This window comes from Carassius carassius, chromosome 24, assembly GCF_963082965.1.
Source record: "Carassius carassius chromosome 24, fCarCar2.1, whole genome shotgun sequence".
Lineage (NCBI taxonomy): Eukaryota > Metazoa > Chordata > Actinopteri > Cypriniformes > Cyprinidae > Carassius > Carassius carassius.
The window spans coordinates 26,813,330-26,830,520 of NC_081778.1; the positions used below are offsets into that span (position 1 = coordinate 26,813,330).

Genomic DNA, 17,191 nt, shown 5'->3' on the forward strand with positions numbered 1-17,191 from the left:
ACATGAATAAAATAACCTGCTATGATTTAGCTCATAAATACACAGCCTAAATATAATTCGGATTTTCATTAGCCTAAACAATACTGAAATTCATTTCCATATTTTGGCTTGTGTATAAGCTTACATTTTCTATTCTAGTTTATGTAATACGAGTTTATTTCTTACACGGGTTAATAAAACTCTAATAAAAAATTTTTTTATATTACATTTTTTGCCATTTGATTATTAAATTAACTTACTTTTCACCCGGTCCTCGGTACGCTCCTAAAAACCTCTCACATCGATTTTTACTCATTACGAATCGGACATTTTTAAATTGTAGTTCATGATTCAATAGTCTTTGATTCGAGAACCGCTCGGTCCGAGTCACTGAAGTAGTCGAACTATTCATTAAAAAGATCCGACTCAAATGAAACCCTTATTACGGAATCGAACGTTATCAAATGAGCAGTATGATCTCGAATTCATTGCATGTTTATTAAAATAAAATCAGTTATCGCGTTCTTGCATTAAAGTTTGCAAAAGTTTTGTAACTTGTTTAGTTAGGAGCATGCACGTTTGAGATCTTCAACAGCAGTGTGGAAACCATTGTTTTGGTAGAAAATCGTTAAGTAGCACTTTTTAACGGACTTAAACTACACGCCAATTCTTTATCCTTACACAATGATTCTTGCACTTGTCTACTTCAACGAAATGTCTTACAGTAAGTCTAATTCCTTCAAGTGCTCCATAAAAGACCAGCAGTACACATTTTAAGTGTAAATTCTGACTTGCAGTACAGCAATTAAAAATGGCATCAGCCAGCTTGTGACTGTAGGCTATTATAGCTAAATACATGAACCAAACCAGTAGGAAGTTCTCAATAACATCTCTATTAGTGTTCCCTATGGAATGAAAGTAAAACATTCTAGCTGATCTTGTGAATATTACAATTAAAACATATTTAAAACATCCCTTTAGATGCCCCTCCACTTCAACAAGAGTTTGTGTGAGGGTTTTTTCAAGATTTATTGAGGTGATACTGTCCCCCGCAACGCTCCATTTCTATATAGATAGATATATTTCCTATACTCTTCAATGATTGAATAGACACAAAAATCTGTATTTGTGGTATAAGCAGCTCGGAAACATTTGCATTTTCAATGGTTGTCAATGCTCAGACACGTTTCTGACAGTGCATGGTGAGTGTGACATTTATCTGGTGACCAACGTCTGCTAAACAGAACAAGATTGGAGGACCTACAGGGGCAACTCTCTTTAATAGAGAAACCAAAACGGATGATATCATAATACTTCAGACATCATGTTCTCATGAAGGATGGTGTAGAAAAAAAATGACAACGTAAAGAAGTCAGTGAGGCCAATTACAAGTTTTAACTGGTTATTAAGAACATAAAGGACAGCAGTCATCATTACTGATTTGAGCAGAATAAGGTAGTTTGCAGGTCCTGACGCCTCAAAGGTCGCAGGTTCGAATCCCAGTCATAAGAATTAACCTTGCAAATGACATTTCACCCTAACATTGCTTTAACGTTAACTGGATGATGCGTGGATGCTATGTACACAGATTACAGTGGATGACGATGTCATCAGTTAATTAAATATGTGGTATTGGTCAGTCATACTGAATGAAGCTTGCGTCCAATATGAAGTTCTCACATGGTGTTTGAATTGTCATGGATTTCTACACAGTTGCATGAGGCTTGAATTTTAGCTATACATATAATAAACCTTGATCAAACTCCTATAATCCTCTTCCGTTCAATTCTTTCCAGTGGCTGACCAATAAATCGAGGCACTTGTTTAATACCATGTTTCCGTTACATAATATAAATGTCAAGCTTTAACCTGTACCAAGAAAGAAAGCGAACAAAAAACAGCAGAAAACAGATTTTTCCTTGTTAAATAGTAATAAATACATGAGATGCAGTGGTTTATTTTTCATTTTTCTGAAGCAGGAGGGTTAAAAAGTTCTCATTTTTTATTTATTTATTTATTTATTTATTTATCTGTCTGTTTTCTTTAGCAGCAATCCGAACATGGTTGAGAGTGGAGATAGCAGCCGAGAGAGTAGTAGTTCACTTTTTTTGACTTGATGGCAAACAGCACTCACAGAGTGTTGTGAAGGAGAAAGGGGAGGAGGGGGAGAATAGAGATGGGAGAGAAAGCAAAATGAGAGGCAGGAAATGAAGTCAGAGTGGGAGGGGCCGGAGTCAGGAGGGTGTGACAGTGTCCCTTCATAATGAAGTATTCCACCCTCCTGCTAAATCTCAACCCAGACTCTTCCTTCCAACAGAAACATGGGGTAAGTATGAAAATAAAGAGAGAGAGAGAGCTACAGCAAGATTTGGCTTAGCATATCCAGAGTTAATACAAATGTGTTAACGCTTCCATAGTTTTCTGTCCAAAACAAAGATGGTTAGAAAAAAGAGAAGAGAAAGAGACAGAAACCAAAGTAAGAGAGAGGTGAGAGTCTAGTGAGATGGTGGAGAAGGCGGCGGCAGACTATTTTTTTTAAACGAACAACAGGGAAGCATTTTGGTTTTCCTTCTGGCAAAATGTTTTGATGTTTTTCAAGACTTTCCTGTATCACTTCCTCCTTTATGTGAAGTCAAGTTACGTTCCCCCTCTCCTTGTGAAAGCGGCTCATGGTTCAGCCTCCTTCTCTGGTTGTTAGTTGGTGTTTCTCACTGTGTGGCGACTAAAAACAGTTTCTGTCATTTGCTTTATTTCATTCATAGGATTTGTTTCATAGTTTGAGATATATAAGCCAGTGTGTCAAGCGAGATAAAGACTGGAAACATTAAAAAAAAAGTAACAAAAATGTGTGTGTGTTTGTCGTGTGTGTGTTTATATGCGTGTGGGTTATGCTCAACTAGAAAAAAGCAACCAAAAACAACAAAATGAAGCCAAGAAAGAAAACAAAAAACCTCAAACCCAGTTCGCTTGTTGTTTTCTATGCATAAGTATCATCTGTCTGACCGAAAAAAAAAAAAAAACAACTGTATAAATAAAACATTGAATAAATAAACCCCAAAAGTACCCACCTCTCAATTTAGATTTCTTTCTAACCCTCTCCCGTCTCTCTCCTCGTGTAGTGAATCTTAATAAATAAAAAAAATGTACAATTATGGCAAATCCTCAGGAAAAAAACAAAACAATAAAAAAAAACAAGGTTCTCTCTCGCTGCTCTCGTCTTGACAAAAACATTCAATTTTTTTTCAACCCAAAACTCTCCTCTCCCCAAAAAACGGCAAATAAAGATCTCTTGCTGCAAACCTGTCCTGAAATCACATAAAATCAAATAATATAAGAATGGTAAAAACAAACGTTCTGAAAACCTTCTGTTGCGACTTCTTCGCCCGCCGCCCTTCTCCTTCGATTAAGGAAAAACAAACAGAAAAAAAATGATAAAAATAGTTTCAAATCCCTCCCTTGACCTTCTCCCCATGCAAAACCAAAACAACAAAACAAAAAACTGAAACCGCCTTTCTGATAGTTCACAAGTTTTTCTATACGATTCTGTTACGTGTGGCCACGCGCGCGTATGTATGCATGTCGTATGTTTACTATGTGTCGTTTGTGTGTGTGTGTGTGTGTGTGTACGTGTGGCGCTTTTGTCACTGTTATGTTGTCGTTAAAATTTTCGTATGGCTTTTGGAATTTGTTCAAGATTTATCAAGAGTTGGCTGCACTCTGACCACTCCCACTCCCGCTGCTGCACACTGCCATCATGGTGGACTCCTCGGAGTCCGGCCGCCCCCCGGCTCCCCCGACTCCTCTGGGCGGAGGCCCCCCGGTGAGCATCCCCCCCACTCCGACGCTTCCCTGCGGTGGGTTGTTATTGTTGTTGCTGCCGGCGTAGCAAGGAGGGATGTATCCCAAACTTGAGGCAGCGACCATGCTGTCCTGGGAGGCTGGGGCCTGGGGCAACTGTTGCTGGGAAGTGGAAGGGGGCTGCTGGGGGGCCATAACTGTCCTAGTCCGAAAGGCAGAGAGGCCCAGGTGGAGGTTGGAGGAGCCGTACTGACTGGAGTCCAAGCTCGACGGGGGCGGCTGCATGATGGAAGACTGACCCAGGTGGTGGTGGTGGGTGAGGCTGAGCTCGATGCTGTCCTGCATCTGTGGGGAGGAGATGGGCATCAGTGCCTGGCCCTGCTGGCCCTGCGAGGCTTGGCCCTGGGGCTGGTTCTGCTGCTGCTGCCGGAGCTGTCTGCCATTGCTATGGTGGCTGCCGTAGATGGGGTGTGGATGGTGAGGCTCCATCATGCCCCCTATGTTGCCCAGGAAGTGGCGCGAGTGTTGTGTGGCCGCCGGCTTGTGCAACAGCAGCTGCGGGTAGGAGGAGTCGCTGCCGCTGTTGGACAGCTGACCCATGCTGCTATCCCCTCCTGGCCAGATGCGCAACTGCTGTTGAGACGGAGCCTGGAGAGAGAAGAGGCGACCGAAAGGGGATCAACATGAGTCGTTTCAGTATGTTACCGAGGAGCAGTGTGGCATGCTACTACGATCACTTACTTGTGGGCTCTGCATCTCATAGTCGGTGTGAGTGACTGCACTGTTGTAGTACCGGTTGCTGTACCGGTAATTACGGTTGTCATTGGAAGAACCGCTAGATCCACCTGGATTAGGAGCAAGGACAGAGCTGATGTAAAATGAGTCTTTTTCTTGTTTAACTTTCCCCAAGTAACAGGTTTAAGGGATGATCACACTACACCACTGGTCTCAAACTCAATTCCTGGAGGGCCACAGATCTTCACAGTTTAGCTCCAACCCTAACCAAACGCACCTGATCTAGCTAATCAGTGTCTTCAGAATTACTAGAAACATCCAAGCAGGTGTGATTTGGAGCTGGTTGGAACTAAACTGTGGCCCTTCAGGAATTGAGTTTGAGACCACTGCACTACACTTTTCGTTCTATTGACTTCTAGTCATATGCATCTGTATACAAGAGACAGGAAATGCAAACTCATATGGATTTGTGTTGCAAAGTTCAAGTTTGGTGAATTTGTATCACATGAATACGTGTGAGCAATAGAAGACTGATAGATCATGGGGTGACCTCTTAGCTGAATTTAACTAACACTAACTTTAAAACTGCAGAATTGCAGCAGACTGGAGTAGAATGCATTTTTTCACATTTTGGATGTATTAGGGGTGTAATGATACACTTATGTCAAGATTCAGTTTGACACACAATACTGATATAAAGATTCTTTATACAAATTAAAAATCTAGAGTTAAAATGTTTTCTTAAATGTATTACTTCTAACATATATGGTATACACATGTGTATGTGTAAAGACCTCTAACACTAGCTTGCTCTATTCTTTTTTATTCTATCTGTTTTCTTTATATTATATTATTTAAAATCCCATGCTAGGTGTACTGTGTTAACCTAACTGAGACTTGTTATAGCACTTATATATTATTGCTCTTTTTGTTGTTTTTGATTGCTTCCACTGTCCTCATCTGTAAGTCGCTTTGGATAAAAGCGTCTGCTAAATGAATAAATGTAAATATATATGGTATATACACATTATATATATATATATATATATATATATATATATATATATATATATATATATATATATATATATATATATATATATATATATAATATACACTGTACAACAATGAACAAAAAGTATGGTTTATAAAAATGCTTAATTTGGTATTATATCAGGAACTGACATGAATTGTCCTTTTCCCTGTGCAAAAAAAATTTCATGATTCTGACAAAGTATTAGACACATTCTTTTTCCCGGTTTGCATATATATATTTAAAAAAAATGCAAATTATGTATTTAATTAGTAATTGTGTAATAATAATTATAAAACAAGGAAGCTCAAATGTGTGATCTGATGAGATTACGATACTTGATGTCCCATTACCATATCTGATGCTAAAAGAAATATTTCTAAACATTTTGATTTTGGGTGAATGATACATCGCCATATTATGACCGTTGCAGCGTTTGTAGAAATGTTGCATGCTCAAAGTCTAGTGTGACCTCTGCATTACACACACTTACCAGAGCTGGAGATGGAGCTAGTGGTGGAGGTGGAGTGGCTGTGGTCCATGGCAGGGCTGGTGGAGGTGGAGCTGCTGGTGTTGGTGCCCTCATCCGTCGTCTTCTTGAAGAAGTTGTGCTGCAGCGCGTAAAAGGGCGTGATGCGCGTTTTGGGATCGTAGTCCAGCATGCGCAGGATCAGGTCCTTGAACTTCAGGTAGTCACAGGGCGCGTGACCCTGTTCTCCAGCTCGCCTCCCCCCTGGACCTCCCGTCTCCACCCCCAGGATCTCGTGCAGTCGTCGCGTAGCAGGTGGTTTATATTCCTGGAGGGACAAATCAACACAGAGGAAGGGAAGAGAATGAGGCACAAATGTGTAGAATTTAGTGCACATCAAATATAATCATTTAAGGACAAAGGGTGATTAACTACCAGTCTAGAAACATTCCATCGGTAATGACCAATTTAATGATTAATATATATATATATATATATATATATATATATATATATATATATATAAATATATATATATACACAAATCATTATTTATTAATTATAACATTATTACTGAAATACTATAAAGTCAACATGAAACGGCATTTGCAACCCACTTCTGAGTGGAACAGAATATTTCTTGGTAAAAAGTAGTGTGCAACTTGATTTTCATCCATTGTAAAGTGAATAGAACATGAAAAGTGGGTTCCAGATATATTTTTTAAATTTTTTATATTAAAGTTACATATGAAAATTGAACGTTAACCAGCATTGGATTATTATTTTAGCTAGAAGCAAGTTGTAACAGTACCTACAACTGCAGCTTAAAACATTGCTGATATTAGGAGAACAACCATTTTTACTCTCTGTGCATTAATGGACTGAGCTCAAATGTGTATTGCGAATTTGATTTCATATTGACTTAGTAATCAGCCAAAGAAATCATTACTGGATAAAGGTGAGGAGGGGGAGGTGGGGGTCTTTAAGTGAGATATGTTTGTGATTTTGTGGGAATGATGATGATTGCATAGGAGCTCTCAGTGTCACACAGGGTTCAACAATGAGACTTCTCCAGTTTTTTCTTCAGTTGAAAGAACTACACACAATCATACATTTATGATTGTATTTATTTTACATTCTGCAAAATAAAAGCATAAAAATGTACAACTAACTAACTTTCGTTTTGTTCCTGAAATACTAATATAAACATATTTTGACAAAATGTTTCAGTTGGTCAGGTAAAGAAACTTGAGAAAAACAAAAACCTTATTGTTGAGCCCTGTCATATTCACAGTACAGACCCTTTGACTCTGACCCTAATTTGTGCAGTTTTACACTGTATCATGGTCCATAAATAGTATAAAAAGGCTGAAATGTACCAACACCTCCACTGTAAAAGAGTTCAAAGCTTTCAAAAGTGTTTAAACCTCTTTCTTTACTGTACACAGGGAAGCACAAAATGCGTGCTGGAGCATTTGAGGTGAGTCTCTGGATGAGTTGGCAGTAAGAGCCAGACATTAATCCTGTAAAACAAAGTGTATTAGGACCTCATCCAGACTTTTACCCTCCACCTGCTATCACCTTTGCATCTTAATCTGCGGCCACATACGCACATACACACTTACTACAGTCTTAACCTGATGCTACTTTCACTTATCTTCACCGGAAACAGGGTCATTCTAGCTACAGGCTGCACTCACTTAGCCTGTGACCCAATGCGTGTCATTGGCTAGACTGAGAGCTGCTAACAGGTATAGCTCTACCAATGCAACACTGCATCTATACTTTAAATCTTGATATTTAAGGTTCCATTTGTTAACACGAGTTAATGCATTATGAACTGACATCAGTGGACTATTTTTATTAACATTAACAAATGTTGTGAAAAAAATGTCATTATTAAATTATACTAGCTAATGCATTAATATTAACAAATGGGACCTTATTGTAAAGACTTACTATTTCTCTTACACTTTCGTTCAGTCAGTAAGACATTTTTATTTTTTTGAAAGAAGTCTTTTGCTTTTATTTGATCAAAAGTACAGTAAAATCACCAATACTGTGTAATATTATTCCTATTTAGAATAACTGTTTTCTTGCAGCCATTACTCCAGTCTTCAGTGTCACACGATCCTTCAGAAATCATTTTAATATACTGATTTGGTGCTCAAGAGATGCTTGTAACATCAATGTAGAAAACAGCTGTGCTGCTTAATATTTTTGTGGAAACAAAAAAACAGCACAATGAAACAGCATTGTTGAAATTGAAATCTTCTGTACTATCCCTCTCACTTAAGTGCATTATTAATGTTTTTTTTTCTCCACAAAAACTTCATACTGACCCCAAACTTTTAAATGAAAGTGTACGACCAAAAGTATCTGGAGACCTAAACCACATATGTGCTTCAAAACCACTGGGCGATCCAGTCCAGTCATACTGTTGCACATAATATTTAAGAATGGGTTTCCACATATTTTTGGCCTTTTACATAAAGACTCTTGATGTATATTGTACTGTAAGCACTATAAAGAAAAAGCCAGAATGAGGATGGTTGTGAAAATGATGTGATGATGGCAATGATGAGGAGAACGGATGCTGTAGGTTGGGTTTTGATTGAGGTTGTGCCTCTGTATGCAGAGGCGAGTCAGTGGAGAGAGGAGGAGGTTCACTAGCACGCATTAGCATTACTTCGATTTCTTCCCCAACCTTTATTTCCACCCTCCTTCATTTTAGCCCCACTTTTCTCTCTTCCCCTCTCCCTGATGATAAGGTGAGCATCGGTGCGGAGCAGGTGACTGTGACAGTAAGGGAGGGGGAGTGTTTGAGGAGGGCGAAGGTTAAGTAGAAGCAGAGTTTTACTCACAGAGGCCGAAGGATAAAGTACCTTCTTAATGTCCTTGTTCTTCTTGACAGTCCACAGGCCGTCAGACAGTTTGTCAAAGTACTTGCGTGCTTTAGGGGCCTGATCCAGCATATGGTTGGGCGGGACCCCCAGCACCTCTACTATTTTATTCATCTGGTCCACCTGAAAAAGATACAGTACAGCGTCAGCACAAGATCCAAATTACTGTGTTGCAACTGACATAGCAAGCATAAGTCTGCTTCATTAACTATTATACATATGACAGATCAGTACATCTTGAATAAATGTATTACTTGAGGTGACTATAGGGCACATACACAGGATCTTGTGTTCAGACCAGTGTTATTTTATCATTTATATACTATTAAAGTATTTATTAATATTTTGAATGAGCATTTATTTTGATATTTTCAGTTTTCTTTTTTCTTTTCTAAACTCGTATCCTGTTTGTATGCCTGTTTAAGTTTACTAAAGTGTGATTCTTACAAGAGGATGAGCGTCAAAGAAAGACGTGCATACAACGTCACAAAGCTTTGCACAGTCATTGTGTGACTAATCCCCGAGCCGTACCTCATTGGAGCCACTGAAGAGCGGTTCGCCCGTGTGCATCTCCACCAGGATACAGCCCAGGGACCACATGTCTATAGCCAGGTCATACGGCATGCCCAGCAACACCTCAGGAGAGCGGTAAAACCGACTCTGGATGTACTGGTAAATCTGAGAGGGAAAGAATACAGTAATGAATAACATGCACAAACAAATGATGCACAAGTTTCTACCTAGCAGACTGTGCTATCACAGTGACTATTGAGTATGTTTCCACTTTTCTCCTTTAGGGGGAGGCAAAACCTACAAGTTAAGAAGGGTGCAGCTCTGCCACTAGGAATCTCAAGTAAAATCCATTTCAGCTTTGGGAAAGTCCTCTAGAATGTGCTTTGAATGCACATCCCAGAAACTAAGACCACTGTGCTTCTCTCTCTTTCAGATGCATTTAACCTTTAAATGTTCACCACAGAATGTCACTTTTGTTGTTCATTTAATGCAAGTTAACTAGTTACTACTGGGCGTGACCTCACATCAGCCTGGTGTTAACAAACCACGGAGCCTGAGACGCCATCTCACCCTCTGTCCTAGCTGGCAGGAACTGCCAAAGTCCACGATCTTGATGGCACTGCGCTTGGGATTGCAAAGGAGGATGTTCTCAGGCTTGAGGTCGCAGTGGATGATGCTGAGCTCGGGTGTGGCCAGGAAGAGCAGTGCCGTGCACAGCTGCTGAGCGAACTTGCGCGTCAGGTTGAGCGAGACGCCACGGAAGTTGGTGTTACGCAGGAGGTCGTACAGGTTGTAAGAGAGAAGCTCAAACACCAGGCACAGGTGGTTACGGAACATGAAGTGCCTCTTTAAGTGGACTGAGGAAACAAAAATGAGAAAGGAAAGATGTATGAGGGTGGCTGCTTTGAGGTTTATTACTGAAATCTTGTCTAAAAGGAATACTTTTGAGCATTTATCATCTCATGTACTACTTTCAGTCTTGTTTACTTGTTGCTTTTTGGTGGGAGGAAATTCTCTTGCTATTAAGTCAGGGTTTTACTATAGAAGACTGAAAGAAGGTTTTTACCTATGTAGTACTTCATCTCAGTGTCGTGTTTGTTCATGAGCTCGAGAAGCCGCAGCTCAATCTGGGCCTGGTTCAGGAAGGCTTTCTTGTTCTTGATGATCTTGATGGCCACCCACTCCTGCTCGTGGTGGTCATAGGCTTTCACCACCTACACAAAAAGGAGAAAATTTCACACACATAGGAAGATGTTGTAGTTTTAAAACAGTAAATGACTGTAACAACATATTTCACGTATACAATTTAACATTTCAAAAATGCACTAGTTTCTATACACAGAACTTCAAATTCTTCACATTCACTATAACAAATCATTATTCTGCCATTTATTAGACCTTTCTAGTCTTTAGCGTGATTTGATAATTATTTTTCCACACAAATTAACACATTTTACTACTGATCATTAAAATAATGAAAATAATAATGATACTTAAAAAATTGTATTACAATTCTGAATGCTAAAAAGTAACTGATGGCACAGCTGAAACCAAAAAAGGAGATCCAGATCTGCTTTCAAATCCACTTAGGTCACTTAGGTCACTTTTGGGTCAAGTCAGTTTGGAGACAAAATGCATCACTTGCTATTTTGTATTTTTTCACAAACCCTGTCGAACATGAGTGCTGTTGTTTCAGTTTTTATGCTTGTATTCTTTCAGACTTGATATCTAAGCAGCAGCAATGAGTTGTTTGACCGAATCATGCACCCTTACCCAATTCTACTAACCTGTCCAAAGGAGCCCTTGCCAATAAGCGAGTCTATCTCATAGCGGTCCAGCCACTTCTCCCCGTTTTTCACAATGTAGTCATAATTGTCGTCGTCGTAGCCGTCGTTGTACACCTTGCGCTCTTTTTTGGTGCTAGAGTCTTCAGGGGGAACCTGCTGGGCTCGCCGTTTCTTCTTCGTGTAGTACACCTGGAAAGCCAGCAAAACATTCAATATTTGCACCTCTACTGCTACTACTTCACTAATCACTGGAGAGTTTGTATGACTGGTCTTATCGTGAAGTAAATATGAAAAGGCCTGTGCTGGCTCACCTCATTGATGTGCTTGTATGTCTTGATGAGATCGACTGAGAGTTTTCGTAGTGGAGCGCTGGCGGGGTCTCGAAAACTCGGGGGAATCCTCCTCTGCAGGATGGTCATATCTGACAGCACCTGGGAAAAAAGTCACACAAAGACAACAATAAGAAAAAAGGAGGAGCAACTAAGAAAGCATCATAATGAAAACTATAAGGCTATACATACATACATATCTATATACCATGAAAAAGTCAATATCTAAAAATATGTAATAGTTTGTAAAAATTAAATGAATAAAATAAAATCTTAATGCAAGTACTTCAATAAATAGGCAATGTTAACAAATAAATAGGGCTATTCATTTAATGAATTCATTAATTAATGAGATTAATTATAAATAAAATATTGCAATAAAAAAGCAGCAAATTATTTATCTTCCCCATGAACTGTGCAATAAAACTGTAGCAAGGAATTCTCCAACCTACATGCAATAGTTAATGATGCCAATATGGATGTAAACATATACTAATAATGAAACATTACAGAATATAAGAACCTGTTCTGGATCTCAGGCAGATGCATTAACTCAAGTGCATAATGTAACTGTGGACTGCAGGCCAGTAACAGGCAATGTTATTAAAATAAAACAATATACTGTCTCCTGTAGTCACTTTAATGTCTATGCAACGATTGAATAGTGAAACACAATGTCATCTTCATTTGAGGCCTTTTCTCAGCAAGTATTTAAACACAGTGTATGTAATTGCAATTTATTAATCACCATGTAATTGTTTATTTATTCGACTGCAATTTTGAAACAAAATATGGTGAGGGGCGAGTCACGAAAACATCTTTTTCATTAATGTGACTGCATCAGGGTTATATTACAGAATTAATTTCAAGGAAGCATGTTTCTGGTACCTGCTGCTGGTCGGCCATGGAGTGGATGTTACCGAAGGAGGGGTGGCTGTGCTGGCTCGACATGGTTGGCTCAGCGGGGGAGAAGCCCAAGGCGGCAGGCTGGCAGAGGGTAGAGGAGGGGGGCTTGCATCCTGAGCTGCTTCCACCTTCATAGAGAAAAGGGAAAAAAAACGAGAGAGGTTTCAGAAGACACATTGCTAAAGTGCATCACACACGCCAAGCAAATACTGACATGGGTGTGGGGAGAACCACTGCACTGCAGGGGGAAGTAGAAATATGAACACACATTCTCTCTCTCTCTCTCTCTCTCTCACACACACACCATATTGGAAGTCAAACTGAAGGCATTTTCAGAGCCTCCAGCTAAGAAATCTTTGAAATCTCCTACAATCGGATGGAATAGTGATAAGAACGATCAGTTATCCTCTCAAGAAGCTCCAGTTCATTTTGGCTGAGAAATTACAGCAGCGTTCCTCGGGTCAGCATGACAAGTGTGCGTTGGAGGTGGGAATACACTGCCATACACCTTCAAAGAACTGAGAATGGTTTCCAAATCGGAATGATTTTCTCAACTTTCTGAGCAGCATGTGTTTTTCCAACAGCTTTGGGCGGACAATATGCAAATGCCAGAAAATCACTGTACTGTTTGTCATCGCCAAACTGGAGGAACAAAGAAAGACCTGCCATATGACATTGCAAACCAAAATCTCTGTGGATGATGGGAGTGACTGGGAGGCAGGCAGAGCTATCCATGGTCCTGTGCTGCCACTCGTTGGCCAAGAATATGCCTGCTGCTATTGCTTTCAAATACAGGCTGAACATAATGCTTACCTCAAATTACAGGTGAATCACTGTGCAAATATCTCATGTATCAATACAAAATTCTCAAAAAATAATAAACTATAACTGGCATATTTTATATATTTTGTTTAGGTCCAGTTACTTTTTTTTCAATGCATTATTTTCATAATAATTAAGCACAATTTCCCCTGTAATTTGCCCTGAAATTTTTATTTTGTAATGTTATGGATTTTATATTCCCATCACTTACAGTGATGACTGTCTTTATTAGATTTTATAAGTGTAATACTGTGCAAAGTTTCAAAATGATACATATATATTTGAAAAATTACAATATACTACATAGAATAAAATAACAAATAATATACATTGTACTATATTAAATCATTTTAAAATGTATTATATTCAATATTTTAAAAAATATTTAATTTAAATATATACATTTATATAGCAATGTAACGAGTAACGAGAATGAAAGTTGCGTGAAATATATTAGATTTTGGGGGAAATGTGAAAATTCATAACCTAGACATTTTCTAGCCTGGTTTTGTGTGATTTACCCTTATAAACTAGTATGGAGACCCCAACCAAGAAATCTGAGACCTGTGTACATGAACTTAATTTATTAACATGAAACCTTTATAAGAAAATAAACAAAAATCCAAGGGACTAACAGAGCACTAAACTACAGGTTTATAAAGAATTTATGCCATCCCAAATTTGATAGACTGAAATATTAACTGCAGGATATGATTTTTTTTTTTTTTTGCACAATAATCCACTTGCACATTGAACATCCATAATGTACAAAGGAAGTAACGGACATCTCAGGAAAGAGGTGAGAACGTGCTGAGAGTACAGTAATTAAGTAAGATTGCTGAGTGCGGAACCAGGGATGTGAACGTCTAACGGGGGGATATGAAATGGATGAAATATTCCACAGTGAATGCTTTTATTGCTGCTTTCAGGGGCTGACAGGTGAGGAGTAATGGGGGTGAAATTTATCAATGACACATTACAACTTGAAATAGCTGGGCGATCAATGGCCGTAGCTTAAACAAAGTGCAAAACGACACATCTGACCACCATCAATCCCAGAGAGTGATGGCAAGCATTGCTGTTACATGCCCATAGGAGTCCCAGCACCAGCTCACGGACAGCAAACCTGCCTGGATATACATATATGACTCATCTCCAGCTGGTTTGATCAGACCCTGTTGCAAATGACAAGACAACTCAATCCAAGCCCTTTATTAAATTTTTATTTTTTTTAAATAACTTTTATTGGATTCACTTTTATAGTTTTCAATGGGAAACCATAGCTAGAAAAGCGTGATCTCCTGAGCACCAGGAAACATGTCACACTGTGCCTTTAAATGCTGAAATGAACACATTGAGGACTTCCTGAGTGTGACACCCCCCTTCCGCCGCTCTGATTGGCAGAGGCCCCCTCCCTCTCTCCTTCCCGATTGGCTGCTGGTATCCAAGGGCTGGGCGGCGAGGTCTCTATAAATAAACCTGGTAGCTTTTGCTGTATCAGCAACCCTTCCCTTCCCACAAACCCTTTCCCTGCCTGTTACCTCTCTTCTCCCCCCCCCCCCCCCTCTCGCTCTCAATCTACACTGATCCGCCTATAGCACTCTCATAAACGCAATCCCCAAAGGGAACGAATATTAATAAAATATAACAGGACACATGCTCCTCTATAGACACACGGGTGCCTGGGTAGAATTTATTGTCATGCAAGTGTCACATCGCAGCATTTAAATATATCAGGTGGTGTGTGAAGTAATCATCCGCTGCAATTAACCATGCAAAGCGCCCCCCCATCCAACTTATTCCACATCCCCACAGCTGACCAAACACAGCTGCCAGCTGCCAATCACAGTGTCGCCATGGCAACAGACCAGCCTACTCCCTGTCTCTAAGGCACAGGAAGAGGATGGTTGTGTGTGCATGCGAACAGCTGAACAGCCCTCCCCATCACTCCCACCTCACCCTTCCAATGTCCGTATTGACCCCCTATCTTATTCCCTGTTAGGGTAATGGGAACGCTGGTGCTACTGAGCCAAAGTTGGACACACCATGATTGGCATGAAGGGGAAAAGAGGAGAGGGAGGAAACTCGGGGTATTATCCATAACTTATTTCCCCTAATTTGAAAAAAGAAAAGCATGTTAAACAACCACCATGAATAGAACCACCATGAAGTTCAGACTTGATCTTAGTATGAAGCAACAAGTTGGTGTTGCTTGAGCACAGAATACCAGAGCGCATGTCGGAAAAAGGACATTGTAGACATACAGTACATAGAGGTGAATAAGGCAAAGATGTGTGCGTCACATCATGCCCACTGTCTAACATGCGCTTGCGTGCCCGCAGATGGCAGGGTTACATTGATGTCATGCCCCACATTAGAGGACTTCAGGTTTCAAAAGCCCAACAATATTACGGGTAGTTGTAAGCAGGTATGGGACATCTATGCAAATCTCACAGAACCTGAAAGAATTAAGGTCTATGATCTACTGTCAATAGTGTAGCAATGTGTGATGCACAACTCACACAACTCACTTCAATCTAAGCAGATTCTGTTGAAAAATATGGTAAATTCACTTTACCAACTTCAACCATCTTTGGCCCTCAAGTGAGGTTTCTAATTGAGTGGATTTCTATTGAAATTACTGCATTTCGCCCGCAAACATTTCTGACTTGGCCAAATCTCCCAACATGCAGTTTGTAATCCCCTTCATATGTGACCCAGGACAACAAAACCAGTCTTAAGTGTCAATTTGGCAAATTTTACGAATAAATAAGCTTTCCATTGATGTATGGTTTGTTAGGATAGGACAATATTTAGCGGAGATACAACTATTTGAAAATCTGGAATCTGAGGGTGCAGAAATATCTAAATACTGAGAAAATCACCTTTAAAGTTGTCCAAATGAATTGTTAGCAATGCATATTACTAATATTTACGGTAGGAAATATCTTCATGGAACACTGTTTTTAATATCCTAATGATTTTTGGCATGAAAGAATAAAAACAATTTTGACCCATAAAATGTTTTTTGGCTATTGCTAAAAATATACCTCAGCGACTTAAGACTGGTTTTGTGCTCCAGGGTAATTTAAAAGACACTCATCACTTCCCACCACCAAAAAAGTGGGAGAAAGGAACATGCATACATTGATCCCTTTTTTTTGGGGGGGGGGGGGTACTTTAGTCTTCAAGTTTGACAAAAGATTATATATTTAAGGACTTGATCTTGTGCCACCACCTCCAAGAAGCTCCCACTGGTCATCTCCGCTTCTGATTCTCAGAACTTCATTTGCAAGAGGACACCATCCTTTCAGTGGGGCTTCTGCAAAACTTTCAACCTTTCCAATAAGTTCAGCGCCTCTCACCATGTTTAGGAGTGCTATACTATACTATGCTATATATGCTATACTATACCAATACTCAGTATTGGTAATGCTCCGATACTGCCTTTTTCTTCAGGATCAGGTATCGGACAGACAACCGATCTGAAACCTAGATTGTGTGTATACTATTATGTGTTCTTGTTAAGCCCCACGAAAGGTACAAAAACATTATAAAGCACCATAACGTTTTCGTCCACTATATTTCAAGTGTTCTGAGACTGTTCCATAGCTTAATGTGAAGTACAGATGAATATAAGTCATTCAATTTAAGTTCATGTAAACTCTTCTCTCAGCTGATGCTGTCTGTCATCCTCTGTGTCGCGTTTGGTTATGACAGTCAAGATGATGAAACTCTCTCTAAGTTGATACAATGTTCCTATTATTATACTTGATCTGTAGATAAAGATCAGTAGTTTTGCATAAAAGGACTTTATCTTGCTGGAGTGTAGTGCTGTTTCTAAAGCATGTTACTTTCTACCGGGTGTCTGTTAGAGATCAATACACTAGGGGAGAGAGCACTAGGAATCGCTCTCC

General features: G+C 39.5%; 1 protein-coding gene across 4 annotated transcripts in view; it reads right to left on the reverse strand.

Moving 5' to 3' along the window:
• Nucleotides 1-898: 898 nt before the first annotated feature.
• LOC132103327 (dual specificity tyrosine-phosphorylation-regulated kinase 1B-like) overlaps nt 899-17,191 on the reverse strand; it is a 51,234-nt gene continuing 34,941 nt past the window's right edge. For 2 of the 4 annotated variants that reach the window (XM_059508340.1, XM_059508337.1), the window contains exons 2-11: nt 12,435-12,580; nt 11,529-11,648; nt 11,218-11,406; nt 10,497-10,644; nt 10,001-10,287; nt 9,449-9,595; nt 8,879-9,040; nt 6,039-6,342; nt 4,519-4,622; nt 899-4,425 (exon numbers count right to left, since the gene is read on the reverse strand). In XM_059508340.1, coding sequence (XP_059364323.1) covers nt 3,679-4,425; nt 4,519-4,622; nt 6,039-6,342; nt 8,879-9,040; nt 9,449-9,595; nt 10,001-10,287; nt 10,497-10,644; nt 11,218-11,406; nt 11,529-11,648; nt 12,435-12,497 — 2,271 coding nt within the window. In that variant the 5' untranslated portion in view covers nt 12,498-12,580 and the 3' untranslated portion in view covers nt 899-3,678. Of the gene's footprint in view, nt 4,426-4,518; nt 4,623-6,038; nt 6,343-8,878; nt 9,041-9,448; nt 9,596-10,000; nt 10,288-10,496; nt 10,645-11,217; nt 11,407-11,528; nt 11,649-12,434; nt 12,581-16,512; nt 16,658-17,191 lie in introns of those variants that run through there. The other 2 variants (XM_059508338.1, XM_059508339.1) reach the window with 2 other exon arrangements.